This window comes from Tachypleus tridentatus, chromosome 13 (assembly GCF_004210375.1).
Source record: "Tachypleus tridentatus isolate NWPU-2018 chromosome 13, ASM421037v1, whole genome shotgun sequence".
In the NCBI taxonomy this organism is placed as follows: domain Eukaryota; kingdom Metazoa; phylum Arthropoda; class Merostomata; order Xiphosura; family Limulidae; genus Tachypleus; species Tachypleus tridentatus.
The window spans coordinates 269,286,993-269,301,903 of NC_134837.1; the positions used below are offsets into that span (position 1 = coordinate 269,286,993).

Below are 14,911 nucleotides of genomic sequence, written 5' to 3' on the forward strand. Positions count from 1 at the left end.
TATAGCAGTTACCTGAAAATATATCATAACTAACAAGTACATCTGTAGTAGTTAACTGAATATACATTGTAATTAACAAGTACATCTGTAGCAGATAACTGAATATACATTGCAACTCAAAAGCACACATTTATCTGATTATGTATGACATCGTACAAGTACACCTCCAACATATACCTGATTGTGTGTGACATTGTACAAGTACATCTCCAACATTTATCTGATTATGTATGACATTGTACAAGTACACCTCCAACATTTATCTGATTATGTATGACATCGTACAAGTACATCTCCAACATTTATCTGATTGTGTGTGATATTGTAAAAGTACACCTCCAACATTTATCTGATTATGTATGACATCGTACAAGTACACCTTGAACATTTATCTGATTATGTATGACATCGTACAAGTACACCTCCAACATTTATCTGATTATGTATGACATTATACAAGTACACATCTGACACTTACTGGTACTTTCTAGTGATTGATAAGTCTTGGTCACTTCAACCACTTACTGCTTACCAAGTGTATCATAACATAAGTTGCATAGTTAATTAAAGTTCTATAGTAGTGGAAAAACACTAACAATAAGAATATAAACGTCACAGATACGTACAGTCTTTCAGCATGAGAGCAGGGAGTTTGAGGTTTCTCCAACTTCACTGTTTGTTGACTAAGAACTAGTTCCAATACTTCATCGTTTGTGAGCTCTGAATATGGTTGCTTTCCAAACTCTAAAATTTCCCATAGCAAAACTCCGAATGACCTGGAAAATATTATAACATATATAATTTTCTTATTAAATGTTAGAGTAATATCTGTGGAACTTGAGAATATAGCAAGTGTGTAAGAGGGTAAAATGAAAACAGCATTTTTTTATAAACACATCCAAAAGGATTGGCCAGTTTGACAAAAACATGTTTCAAAAATAGCTTGGTAAAATGAAGGAAAATCATTTCACGAAAGTAACACAGAAACATTTCAACTAGTGACATACCTTGTCATGATAAATATATTTAATTACTTAATACACTAGCATTAAAAACCATGTACAACACAGTATCTTGTTATGATAAATACATTTAATTACATAATACACTAAGATTATAAACTTGAACAACACAGTATCTTGTTATGATAAATACATTTAATTACATAATACACTAAGATTATAAACTTGAACAACATTATCTTGTTATGATAAATACATTTAATTACATAATACACTAGGATTATAAACTGGAACAACACAGTATCTTGTTATGATAAATACATTTAATTACATAATACACTAAGATTATAAACTTGAACAACATAGTATCTTGTTATGATAAATACATTTAATTACATAATACACTAGGATTATAAACTTGAACAACACAGTATCTTGTCAAGATAAATACATTTAATTACATAATACACTAGAATTATAAACTTGAACAACAAAGCATCTTGTTATGATAAATACATTTAATTACATAATACACTAGGATTATAAACTTGAACAACACAGTATCTTGTTATGATAAATACATTTAATTACATAATACACTAAGATTATAAACTTGAACAACACAGTATCTTGTTATGATAAATACATTTAATTACATAATACACTAAGATTATAAACTTGAACAACACAGTATCTTGTTATGATAAATACATTTAATTACATAATACACTAAGATTATAAACTTGAACAACACAGTATCTTGTTATGATAAATACATTTAATTACATAATACACTAGGATTATAAACTGGAACAACACAGCATCTTGTTATGATAAATACATTTAATTACATAATACACTAAGATTATAAACTTGAACAACACAGTATCTTGTTATGATAAATACATTTAATTACATAATACACTAAGATTATAAACTTGAACAACACAGTATCTTGTTATGAAAAATACATTTAATTACATTATACACTAAGATTATAAACTTGAACAACACAGTATCTTGTTATGATAAATACATTTAATTACATAATACACTAGGATTATAAACTGGAACAACACAGTATCTTGTTATGATAAATACATTTAATTACATAATACACTAGGATTATAAACTTGAACAACACAGTATCTTGTTATGATAAATACATTTAATTACATAATACACTAGGATTATAAACTTGAACAACACAGTATCTTGTCAAGATAAATACATTTAATTACATAATACACTAGGATTATAAACTTGAACAACAAAGCATCTTGTTATGATAAATACATTTAATTACATAATACACTAGGATTATAAACTTGAACAACACAGTATCTTGTTATGATAAATACATTTAATTACATAATACACTAAGATTATAAACTTGAACAACATAGTATCTTGTTATGATAAATACATTTAATTACATAATACACTAAGGTTATAAACTTAAACAACACAGTATCTTATTATGATAAATACATTTAATTACATAATACACTAAGATTATAAACTTGAACAACACAGTATCTTGTCAAGATAAATACATTTAATAACATAATACACTAAGATTATAAACTTGAACAACACAGTATCTTGTTATGATAAATACATTTAAATGCATAATACACTAGGATTATAAACTTGAACAACACAGTATCTTGTTATGATAAATACATTTAATTACATAATACACTAGGATTATAAACGTGAACAACTCAGTATCTTGTTATGATAAATACATTTAATTGATGCCATGTTACTTACTGTAATTGCATTGGAAAAAAAGACCATATTGTAATTATTAAACTCACCACACATTTGCTTCTTTTGAAAGTTGTTTAGTTTCTATGGTTGTTTTTGTACAAAACACAGATTCAGGTGCACACCAGCGAACTGGGAGAGCAATGTCACCAAGGAAGTAGTAGTCGTCCTGTAAATCATGAGGTTTAGCAGGTTATAACATTGTCGAAGTAAAGATATTAAATATACATGTTGGTGTGAAGTTTAGTATGTTATAAAACAGTAGAAGTAAAGACATTAAATGTACATCTTGGTGTGAAGTTTAGTATGTTATATAACAGATGAAGTAAAGACATTAAATATACATCTTGGTGTGAAGTTTAGTATGTTATAAAGCAGTAGAAGAAGTAACATTTTGGTGTGAAACATGTTTAAAACATATACATGTTACATATGGTGTGAAGTTTAGTATGTTATAAAGCAGTAGAAGTAAAGACATTAAATATACATGTTGATATGAAGTTTAGTATGTTATAAAGCAGTAGAAGTAAAGACATTAAATATACATGTTGGTGTGAAGTTTAGTATGTTATAAAAAACAGTAGAAGTAAAGACATTAAAACATAAATATACATCTTGGTGTGAAGTTTAGTATGTTATAAAACAGTAGAAGTAAAGACAGTAAATATACATCTTGGTGTGAAGTTTAGTATGTTATAAAGTAGTAGAAGTAAAGACATTAAATATACATCTTGGTGTGAAGTTTAGTATGTTATAAAGCAGTAGAAGTAAAGACATTAAATATACATGTTGGTGTGAAGTTTAGTATGTTATAAAACAGTAGAAGTAAAGACATTAAATATACATCTTGGTGTGAAGTTTAGTATGTTATAAAGCAGTAGAAGTAACAACATTAAATATAAATCTTCATATGAAGTTTAGAACGTTATAAAACAGTAGAAGTAACAACATTAAATATAAATCTTGATGTGAAGTTTAGTATGTTATATGTTATGGGACTACTCTGGGTTTGGAATTACAAGGGGATAATGGTCCCTCTTCCATGAACAATATATCAAACCAATATTGATAACAAAGAAAGGCCACTCTCAATCAACATTTGGCAACATCTGGAATGGTATATTAGGTCCATAGTACAAGGTGTCTTCAAGTCACAGTCATCTGGTGTATTCACAGGTCTTATAGTGTGAGGCTAAGACTAAGAATACCTGGTCAGGCAACACTCAACACAGAGTGGCATCCAAATATGTTGTAAAACGGGCACTTATCATCATACATAAACAGTTACAGCAGTGATGTTATCTCCCAAGGAAAGATAGAAATGTACAACATTAAGGTGATGGATCTGACAAAAGTGATACTTAGCAAGAGCAAGGGAAGGGAATTAACTGGTAAATTAAAGCCAAAGGTTGCTGAGAAAAGGTCATGGGAAAGGTGAAAATTTTATTGGAAGAAACAAATAGACTTGTGTAGCACAAAAGGAGCAGCACACGTAATACATCCCTGAAGAGCTGTAACCTAACTAAAAGAGTTGTTGGGATTAAAACATTTCAGAATGGTAGGGGAGGAATACAGGAAATTGAAGATAAGTACAGAATATAATACTTGAATAAAAAAATCTCTCAAATGGGAGAAAGCTCTCAGCAACTCCCCTTAATAACATGTGACTGAGAGGTGGGAGGAAAGAGTGCCCAGTAAAAAATCACAGAAAACCATGTAAGGACAATAATAAGTGTGTTCTCTTTGTTGCATGGAAGTAATCAACACCAGATTAACCAGAGCTGTCACTTGATGAGCCAAGAATCATGGTGTTGATCGACCCCTTAGATGTGGTTGAGAATACCAGTGCTGCAGAAAGAGCAGTTGTAGTTGTGACTGAAACTGTTTATGCAGAGCTACCAAAAGTGAAAGAGAAGATAAATAAAATGAATCATAACTCTCCAAAGAACATAAAACAACAAATTAACTGAAAGTAAAACGTGTGATAAGTTAACTAACACGTTTACTGACGTGTATGATTAGAGAGAAGTGCTAGTTAAGACAGAGGTAGTGTCACACTCCTATTCGTGGAGGGTTGCTGGATGATCATTTGTATATTAGTCTGTAGCTAACAAGTTTGAATAACAAAACTAGTGGCAAGTGAAACTTTGCCTCAATTGAGGGCAGTACAAGTCAAAAAGCTATTTTTAGCAGATAGAACATGCTGTATTGAAATGAAAATGACAACAAATATGACTTGATATGAAGTGTAAAGTGTTATTAAATGAGCTGAAGTAAGAACAGTAAAAATACATACAGGTATGAAATGTAACATTTTATTAAAGAGCAGAAAGAAAATGGCTGTAAATACACATCTTGTATTAAATACAGTATTTGAAAAACAAAAGAAAGGACAGGAAATATAGTTTGTATTTAAAGCATTACAAAATAGCAAATAAAGCCTTTTTCTTCCAAGTGTAGTGTGTTATAGGAACAACTACAATAAAACAGGAAGTGTGTGTTATCTTAGTATGAAGTTAAACTTAAAGTCTACTTCATGATGATCAGACTTCTGAAAACCTTGTATATCTTTCAGAACATTGAAGTTCTATTGAAGATAGATAATCACAAAGCAGATAAAGAACGATTCTATTGAAGATAGATAATCACAAAGCAGATAAAGAGCGATTCTATTGAAGATAGATAATCACAAAGCAGATAAAGAACGATTCTATTGAAGATAGATAATCATAAAGCAGATAAAGAACGATTCTATTGAAGATAGATAATCACAAAGCAGATAAAGAACGACATAGTTTTCAGTGTTATTACATCCACTGAAACTTTTTATATCTTCTACAACAACAGATAAAAGATTATAATGAAATAAGCTTCATAGGAGAATATAAACTTAAATTACCTTGTACTTCTGAATGGATGTTCCATAGTCTCCTAACTTTACAGTTAGGCCAGAGGTGACAAAACAATTTCTAGCTGCGAGATCCCTAACAATGAGAAAAAAAATACCTTTAATAATATAGACAATTAATCAGTTAAGTTATTAATTAGCCATTAATCAATATTGTTACTTCAATTTACAACATAAACAATTAATTAGTTAAAAAATTAATTAACCATTAATTCTTATAGTTAGTTCAATTTACAACATAAACAGTTAATTAATTAAGTTATTAATTAGCCATTAATCAATATAGCAACTTCAATTCACAACATAAACAATTAATTATTTGTTAACAATGTTACCTGCTTATGAATCATGACTGCTTCTGGATGTGTAGATAAATCATGTTACCTACATATAATCATGTTTGCTTTTGGTTGTCTAGATAAACCATGTTACCTGCATATGAATCGTATTTGCTTCTGGTTGTCTAGATAAATCATGTTACCTATGTATGAATCATGTTTGCTTCAGGTTGTCTAGATAAACCATGTTACCTACTTATGCAGCATGTTGCTTCTGGTTGTCTAGATAAACCATGTTACCTATGTATGAATCATGTTTGCTTCAGGTTGTCTAAACAAACCATGTTACCTACTTATGAAGCATGCTGCTTCTGGTTGTCTAGATAAACCATGTTACCTGCTTATAAATCCATGTTTGTGCATGAAGTTCATAGCAACAGCAACATCACACATCATGCTTAAAATCTGTCCTCCTTTTATCAGCAGCTCTGAGTCGTTGCAATGCTCAATCAAAAACTGTTTCATATCCTGATAAAGAATAAAACGTTATGAATTACACAAACATACCTATGAAAATCATACTCAAGTGAATTTTCACATGTTTCTGTGATATAGCTGCATAGTTACATTATTATTTAAAGGGAAGTGAGACAAGTCTTGTAATATTTCAACAGTTATAAGAAATAATTACAGCAATGAAAGGGAAAGGATAAAAATCCTTAAACCTGAGTAGTTTCAAAGGATTCACCTTTCTTGTCCATGGGTGAACAGGAGAATAGAATAAAATAATAAAAGGGAATTAGGGTTAAGAATGTTATCACAGTAACAAAAGGGAATTAGGGTTAAGAATGTTATCACAGTAACAAAAAGGAATTAGGGTTAAAAATGTTATCACAGTAACAAAAGGGAATTAGAGGTATGGATGGTTTGAATTCAACAATTATAAGAAAATAGTTTTTTAATAACCACATGAAATGCAAAAATTAAATTGTTTACAAAATGTGAAAAATCAAAAGGAACAAAGTTAATAAATTCATTATGTGAATGTGACAATTACATACATGACTATTAAGATAAATGATTTTATGATATAAGAAAATACTTGTATCTAAACTGAAACATAAATTTTTAAGGTCAAACAAAATGTCACACTGACCTGTGTGCAATGTTCCATAATAAGAAGAAAAGGATTAGATTCGAGACATTGATTTAGGAGCCGTAAAATATTTGGATGTTTAAGATCTCTAGAAGGGAAGAGACAATAAAAATGGATGACAGAACACTAGTATAAGTATGGTGACTTGATGACAGAACACTAGAATAAGTATGGTGACTTGATGACAGAACACTAGTATAAGTTTGGTGACTTGTAATCAAAACTTAGAAATAGTTCATCTACACAGAATGCTTATCTCACAAATTTAATATACATACTTAAAGAAGTTTTCCATAGAATGAAATCATACAGGTGTTGATCCTTGAACATCTTTAGTTTTTTGAACAATGTTTGTAAGATATGTTACAAGTTGTTTACTTACTTATATTTAGAACACTATGATACTATTCTTGCTTATACTAATATCAACATTTTTACAACTCCACTGAATTTCTTAATGATGTTTATTTTAAAAGTTAAGTAACTGGTGTAAGGTATAATCTCTTAGCCTCTATTCTTCTGGTACAAGATTCATATCAATTAACAAATGTTGAACAATCTAAATAGAGGAGAAAATCCAACAAAGATGTAACATTAAACAGGAAGTAATTCTAACTGAAACTTAAAACCAAAACTGAATGACCAACTAACATAACTGTCTGTAATAAACTTATCATGCCACAGATGGGTAACGAATGAAAATTTCATTGTGCTATCAAATGCCAATAACTACATAAAATCCATTTAAACATGCAAGGTGTGTACTGAAAACTGCTGGAAGGAACCTAAACACGTTATGATTTGATTTAAATACAGATGTATTTAAATATCTTTGGCAAAAAAAACAGACCAGAATTCATTCAGTATAATTAACATTTCTATTCATGGAAACTAAACAGACCAGAGTTCATTCAGTATAATTAACATTTCTATTCATGGAAACTAAACAGACCAGAATTCATTCCGTATAATTAACATTTCTATTCCTGGAAACTAAACATATCAGAATTCATTCAGTATAATTAACATTTCTATTCATGGAAACTAAACAGACCAGAATTCATTCAGTATAATTAACATTTCTATTCATGGAAACTAAACAGACCAGAATTCATTCAGTATAATTAACATTTCTATTCATGGAAACTAAACAGATCAGAATTCATTCAGTATAATTAACATTTCTATTCATGGAAACTAAACAGACCAGAATTCATTCAGTATAATTAACATTTCTATTCATGGAAACTAAACAGACCAGAATTCATTCCGTATAATTAACATTTCTATTCATGGAAACTAAACAGACCAGAATTCATTCGGTATAATTAACATTTCTGTTCATGGAAACTAAACAGACCAGAATTCATTCGGTATAATTAACATTTCTATTCATGGAAACTAAACAGACCAGAATTCATTCGGTATAATTAACATTTCTATTCATGGAAACTAAACAGACCAGAATTCATTCAGTATAATTAACATTTCTATTCATGGAAACTAAACAGATCAGAATTCATTCAGTATAATTAACATTTCTATTCATGGAAACTAAACAGACCAGAATTCATTCAGTATAATTAACATTTCTATTCATGGAAACTAAACAGACCAGAATTCATTCGGTATAATTAACAATTCTATTCATGGAAACTAAACAAATCAAAATTCATTCAGTATAATTAACACTTCTATTCATGGAAACTAAACAGACCAGAATTCATTTGGTATAATTAACATTTCTATTCATGGAAACTAAACAGACCAGAATTCATTCGGTATAAATAACATTTCTATTCATGGAAACTAAACAGACCAGAATTCATTTGGTATAATTAACATTTCTATTCATGGAAACTAAACAGACCAGAATTCATTCAGTATAATTAACATTTCTGTTCATGGAAACTAAACAGACCAGAATTCATTCAGTATAATTAACATTTCTATTCATGGAAACTAAACAGACCAGAATTCATTCAGTATAATTAACATTTCTATTCATGGAAACTAAACAGACCAGAATTCATTCAGTATAATTAACATTTCTATTCATGGAAACTAAACAGACCAGAATTCATTCGGTATAATTAACATTTCTATTCATGGAAACTAAACAGACCAGAATTCATTTGGTATAATTAACATTTCTATTCATGGAAACTAAACAGACCAGAATTCATTCGGTATAATTAACATTTCTGTTCATGGAAACTAAACAGACCAGAATTCATTCAGTATAATTAACATTTCTATTCATGGAAACTAAACAGGCCAGAATTCATTCAGTATAATTAACATTTCTATTCATGGAAACTAAACAGACCAGAATTCATTCAGTATAATTAACATTTCTATTCATGGAAACTAAACAGACCAGAATTCATTCAGTATAATTAACATTTCTATTCATGGAAACTAAACAGATCAGAATTCATTCAGTATAATTAACACTTCTATTCATGGAAACTAAACAGACCAGAATTCATTTGGTATAATTAACATTTCTATTCATGGAAACTAAACAGACCAGAATTCATTCGGTATAATTAACATTTCTGTTCATGGAAACTAAACAGACCAGAATTCATTCAGTATAATTAACATTTCTATTCATGGAAACTAAACAGACCAGAATTCATTCAGTATAATTAACATTTCTATTCATGGAAACTAAACAGACCAGAATTCATTCAGTATAATTAACATTTCTATTCATGGAAACTAAACAAATCAGAATTCATTCAGTATAATTAACATTTCTATTCATGGAAACTAAACAGACCAGAATTCATTTGGTATAATTAACATTTCTATTCATGGAAACTAAACAGACCAGAATTCATTCGGTATAAATAACATTTCTATTCATGGAAACTAAACAGACCAGAATTCATTTGGTATAATTAACATTTCTATTCATGGAAACTAAACAGACCAGAATTCATTCAGTATAATTAACATTTCTATTCATGGAAACTAAACAGACCAGAATTCATTCAGTATAATTAACATTTCTGTTCATGGAAACTAAACAGACCAGAATTCATTCAGTATAATTAACATTTCTATTCATGGAAACTAAACAGACCAGAATTCATTCAGTATAATTAACATTTCTATTCATGGAAACTAAACAGACCAGAATTCATTCAGTATAATTAACACTTCTATTCATGGAAACTAAACAGACCAGAATTCATTCGGTATAATTAACACTTCTATTCATGGAAACTAAACAGACCAGAATTCATTTGGTATAATTAACATTTCTCTTCATGGAAACTAAACAGACCAGAATTCATTCGGTATAATTAACATTTCTGTTCATGGAAACTAAACAGACCAGAATTCATTCAGTATAATTAACATTTCTATTCATGGAAACTAAACAGGCCAGAATTCATTCAGTATAATTAACATTTCTATTCATGGAAACTAAACAGACCAGAATTCATTCAGTATAATTAACATTTCTATTCATGGAAACTAAACAGACCAGAATTCATTCCGTATAATTAACATTTCTATTCATGGAAACTAAACAGACCAGAATTCATTCAGTATAATTAACATTTCTATTCATGGAAACTAAACAGACCAGAATTCATTTGGTATAATTAACATTTCTATTCATGGAAACTAAACAGACCAGAATTCATTCGGTATAATTAACATTTCTATTCATGGAAACTAAACAGACCAGAATTCATTCAGTATAATTAACATTTCTATTCATGGAAACTAAACAGACCAGAATTCATTCAGTATAATTAACATTTCTATTCATGGAAACTAAACAGACCAGAATTCATTCAGTATAATTAACATTTCTATTCATGGAAACTAAACAGACCAGAATTCATTCCGTATAATTAACATTTCTATTCATGGAAACTAAACAGATCAGAATTCATTCAGTATAATTAACATTTCTATTCATGGAAACTAAACAGACCAGAATTCATTCAGTATAATTAACATTTCTATTCATGGAAACTAAACAGACCAGAATTCATTCAGTATAATTAACATTTCTATTCATGGAAACTAAACAGATCAGAATTCATTCAGTATAATTAACATTTCTATTCATGGAAACTAAACAGACCAGAATTCATTCAGTATAATTAACATTTCTATTCATGGAAACTAAACAGACCAGAATTCATTCCGTATAATTAACATTTCTATTCATGGAAACTAAACAGATCAGAATTCATTCAGTATAATTAACATTTCTATTCATGGAAACTAAACAGACCAGAATTCATTCAGTATAATTAACATTTCTATTCATGGAAACTAAACAGACCAGAATTCATTCAGTATAATTAACATTTCTATTCATGGAAACTAAACAGACCAGAATTCATTTAGTATAATTAACATTTCTATTCATGGAAACTAAACAGACCAGAATTCATTTGGTATAATTAACATTTCTATTCATGGAAACTAAACAGACCAGAATTCATTTGGTATAATTAACATTTCTATTCATGGAAACTAAACAGACCAGAATTCATTCAGTATAATTAACATTTCTATTCATGGAAACTAAACAGACCAGAATTCATTCAGTATAATTAACATTTCTATTCATGGAAACTAAACAGACCAGAATTCATTCAGTATAATTAACATTTCTATTCATGGAAACTAAACAGATCAGAATTCATTCAGTATAATTAACATTTCTATTCATGGAAACTAAACAGACCAGAATTCATTCGGTATAATTAACATTTCTATTCATGGAAACTAAACAGACCAGAATTCATTCGGTATAATTAACATTTCTATTCATGGAAACTAAACAGACCAGAATTCATTTGGTATAATTAACATTTCTATTCATGGAAACTAAACAGACCAGAATTCATTCGGTATAATTAACATTTCTATTCATGGAAACTAAACAGACCAGAATTCATTCAGTATAATTAACATTTCTATTCATGGAAACTAAACAGACCAGAATTCATTCAGTATAATTAACATTTCTATTCATGGAAACTAAACAGACCAGAATTCATTCAGTATAATTAACATTTCTATTCATGGAAACTAAACAGACCAGAATTCATTCCGTATAATTAACATTTCTATTCATGGAAACTAAACAGACCAGAATTCATTCAGTATAATTAACATTTCTATTCATGGAAACTAAACAGACCAGAATTCATTCAGTATAATTAACATTTCTATTCATGGAAACTAAACAGACCAGAATTCATTCAGTATAATTAACATTTCTATTCATGGAAACTAAACAGATCAGAATTCATTCAGTATAATTAACATTTCTATTCATGGAAACTAAACAGACCAGAATTCATTCAGTATAATTAACATTTCTATTCATGGAAACTAAACAGACCAGAATTCATTCCGTATAATTAACATTTCTATTCATGGAAACTAAACAGATCAGAATTCATTCAGTATAATTAACATTTCTATTCATGGAAACTAAACAGACCAGAATTCATTCAGTATAATTAACATTTCTATTCATGGAAACTAAACAGACCAGAATTCATTCCGTATAATTAACATTTCTATTCATGGAAACTAAACAGACCAGTATTCATTTAGTATAATTAACATTTCTATTCATGGAAACTAAACAGACCAGAATTCATTTGGTATAATTAACATTTCTATTCATGGAAACTAAACAGACCAGAATTCATTTGGTATAATTAACATTTCTATTCATGGAAACTAAACAGACCAGAATTCATTCAGTATAATTAACATTTCTATTCATGGAAACTAAACAGACCAGAATTCATTCAGTATAATTAACATTTCTATTCATGGAAACTAAACAGACCAGAATTCATTCAGTATAATTAACATTTCTATTCATGGAAACTAAACAGATCAGAATTCATTCAGTATAATTAACATTTCTATTCATGGAAACTAAACAGACCAGAATTCATTCGGTATAATTAACATTTCTATTCATGGAAACTAAACAGACCAGAATTCATTCGGTATAATTAACATTTCTATTCATGGAAACTAAACAGACCAGAATTCATTCGGTATAATTAACATTTCTATTCATGGAAACTAAACAGACCAGAATTCATTCAGTATAATTAACATTTCTATTCATGGAAACTAAACAGACCAGAATTCATTCAGTATAATTAACATTTCTATTCATGGAAACTAAACAAACCAGAATTCATTCCATATAATTAACATTTCTATTCATGGAAACTAAACAGATCAGAATTCATTGAGTATAATTAACATTTCTATTCATGGAAACTAAACAGACCAGAATTCATTCAGTATAATTAACATTTCTATTCATGGAAACTAAACAGACCAGAATTCATTCCGTATAATTAACATTTCTATTCATGGAAACTAAACAGACCAGTATTCATTTGGTATAATTAACATTTCTATTCATGGAAACTAAACAGACCAGAATTCATTCGGTATAATTAACATTTCTATTCATGGAAACTAAACAGACCAGAATTCATTCGGTATAATTAACATTTCTATTCATGGAAACTAAACAGACCAGAATTCATTTGGTATAATTAACATTTCTGTTCATGGAAACTAAACAGACCAGAATTCATTCAGTATAATTAACATTTCTATTCATGGAAACTAAACAGACCAGAATTCATTCAGTATAATTAACATTTCTATTCATGGAAACTAAACAGACCAGAATTCATTCAGTATAATTAACATTTCTCTTCATGGAAACTAAACAGATCAGAATTCATTCGGTATAATTAACATTTCTATTCATGAAAACTAAACAGACCAGAATTCATTCGGTATAATTAACATTTCTATTCATGGAAACTAAACAGACCAGAATTCATTCAGTATAATTAGCATTTCTATTCATGGAAACTCCACATAAATTTAGAAAAACATAATACTGGAAATAAACAACTTTCAAAAAATGTGTATGTAGTAAGTATTACACTGTATGAAATCATATATGTAGTAATTATTATATGAGTATAGGTTTATATATTTTTATATCTGTCCCTAAGTATAGGTTTATAATCTTTTATATCTCTCCCTAAGTATAGGTTTATAATTTTTTATATCTGTCCCTAAGTATAGGTTTATATTTTTTTATATCTGTCCCTATGTATAGGTATATAATTTTTTATATCTGTCCCTAAGTATAGGTTTACAATTTTTATATCTGTCCCTAAGTATAGGTTTATAATTTTCTATATCTATCCCTAAGTATAGGTTCATAATTTTTTATATCTGTCCCTAAGTATAGGTTTATAATTTTTTATATCTGTCCCTAAGTATAGGTTTATAATTTTTATATCTGCCCCTAAATATAGGTTTATAATTGTCACTGTATAGTAATTCATGTGGTCTGAGAGGTAATTTATTTTTCTATAAAATATTAATCAGACAGAACTCCTGTAGGGAAGATAAAAGGAACCTAATGGAAAGTTTGAAAGGCTTTAGAACAAGCCAATTCAATGGGAATTTGTTTTTATGGTTTCCAAAGCATTAATAATAGGTAGGTATATAATGATTTATGGAAGAGTTTTATTGATAGGTGAACACACTATGTGTTCTACAAAACATTGGTCTGTCCACTTCAGTATAAAGGAATCCAAGTTTTATATATATTCTTGAAAAAACAAGAGACACATGGACTGAATGGGACAGAAGTGTTATCAGCAGGTGACAGGATATAGGTAGAGGTCAAATGTAGTCAAGTGTATGAACAGACCTCTCCAAATCTGGCTGATCTTGCTAGAGTCATGATTATGGTTTAGTTAAGATCATTTACTTTGATGAT

General features: G+C 28.8%; 1 protein-coding gene across 1 annotated transcript in view; it reads right to left on the reverse strand.

The window, feature by feature from the left end:
- The window catches only part of LOC143236557 (uncharacterized), a 54,695-nt gene that overhangs the window by 4,842 nt on the left and 34,942 nt on the right, over positions 1-14,911 (reverse strand). The window contains exons 6-10 of the mRNA XM_076474860.1: positions 7,078-7,165; positions 6,319-6,449; positions 5,635-5,719; positions 2,786-2,904; positions 627-776 (exon numbers count right to left, since the gene is read on the reverse strand). Coding sequence (XP_076330975.1) covers positions 627-776; positions 2,786-2,904; positions 5,635-5,719; positions 6,319-6,449; positions 7,078-7,165 — 573 coding nt within the window. The remainder of the gene's footprint in view (positions 1-626; positions 777-2,785; positions 2,905-5,634; positions 5,720-6,318; positions 6,450-7,077; positions 7,166-14,911) is intronic.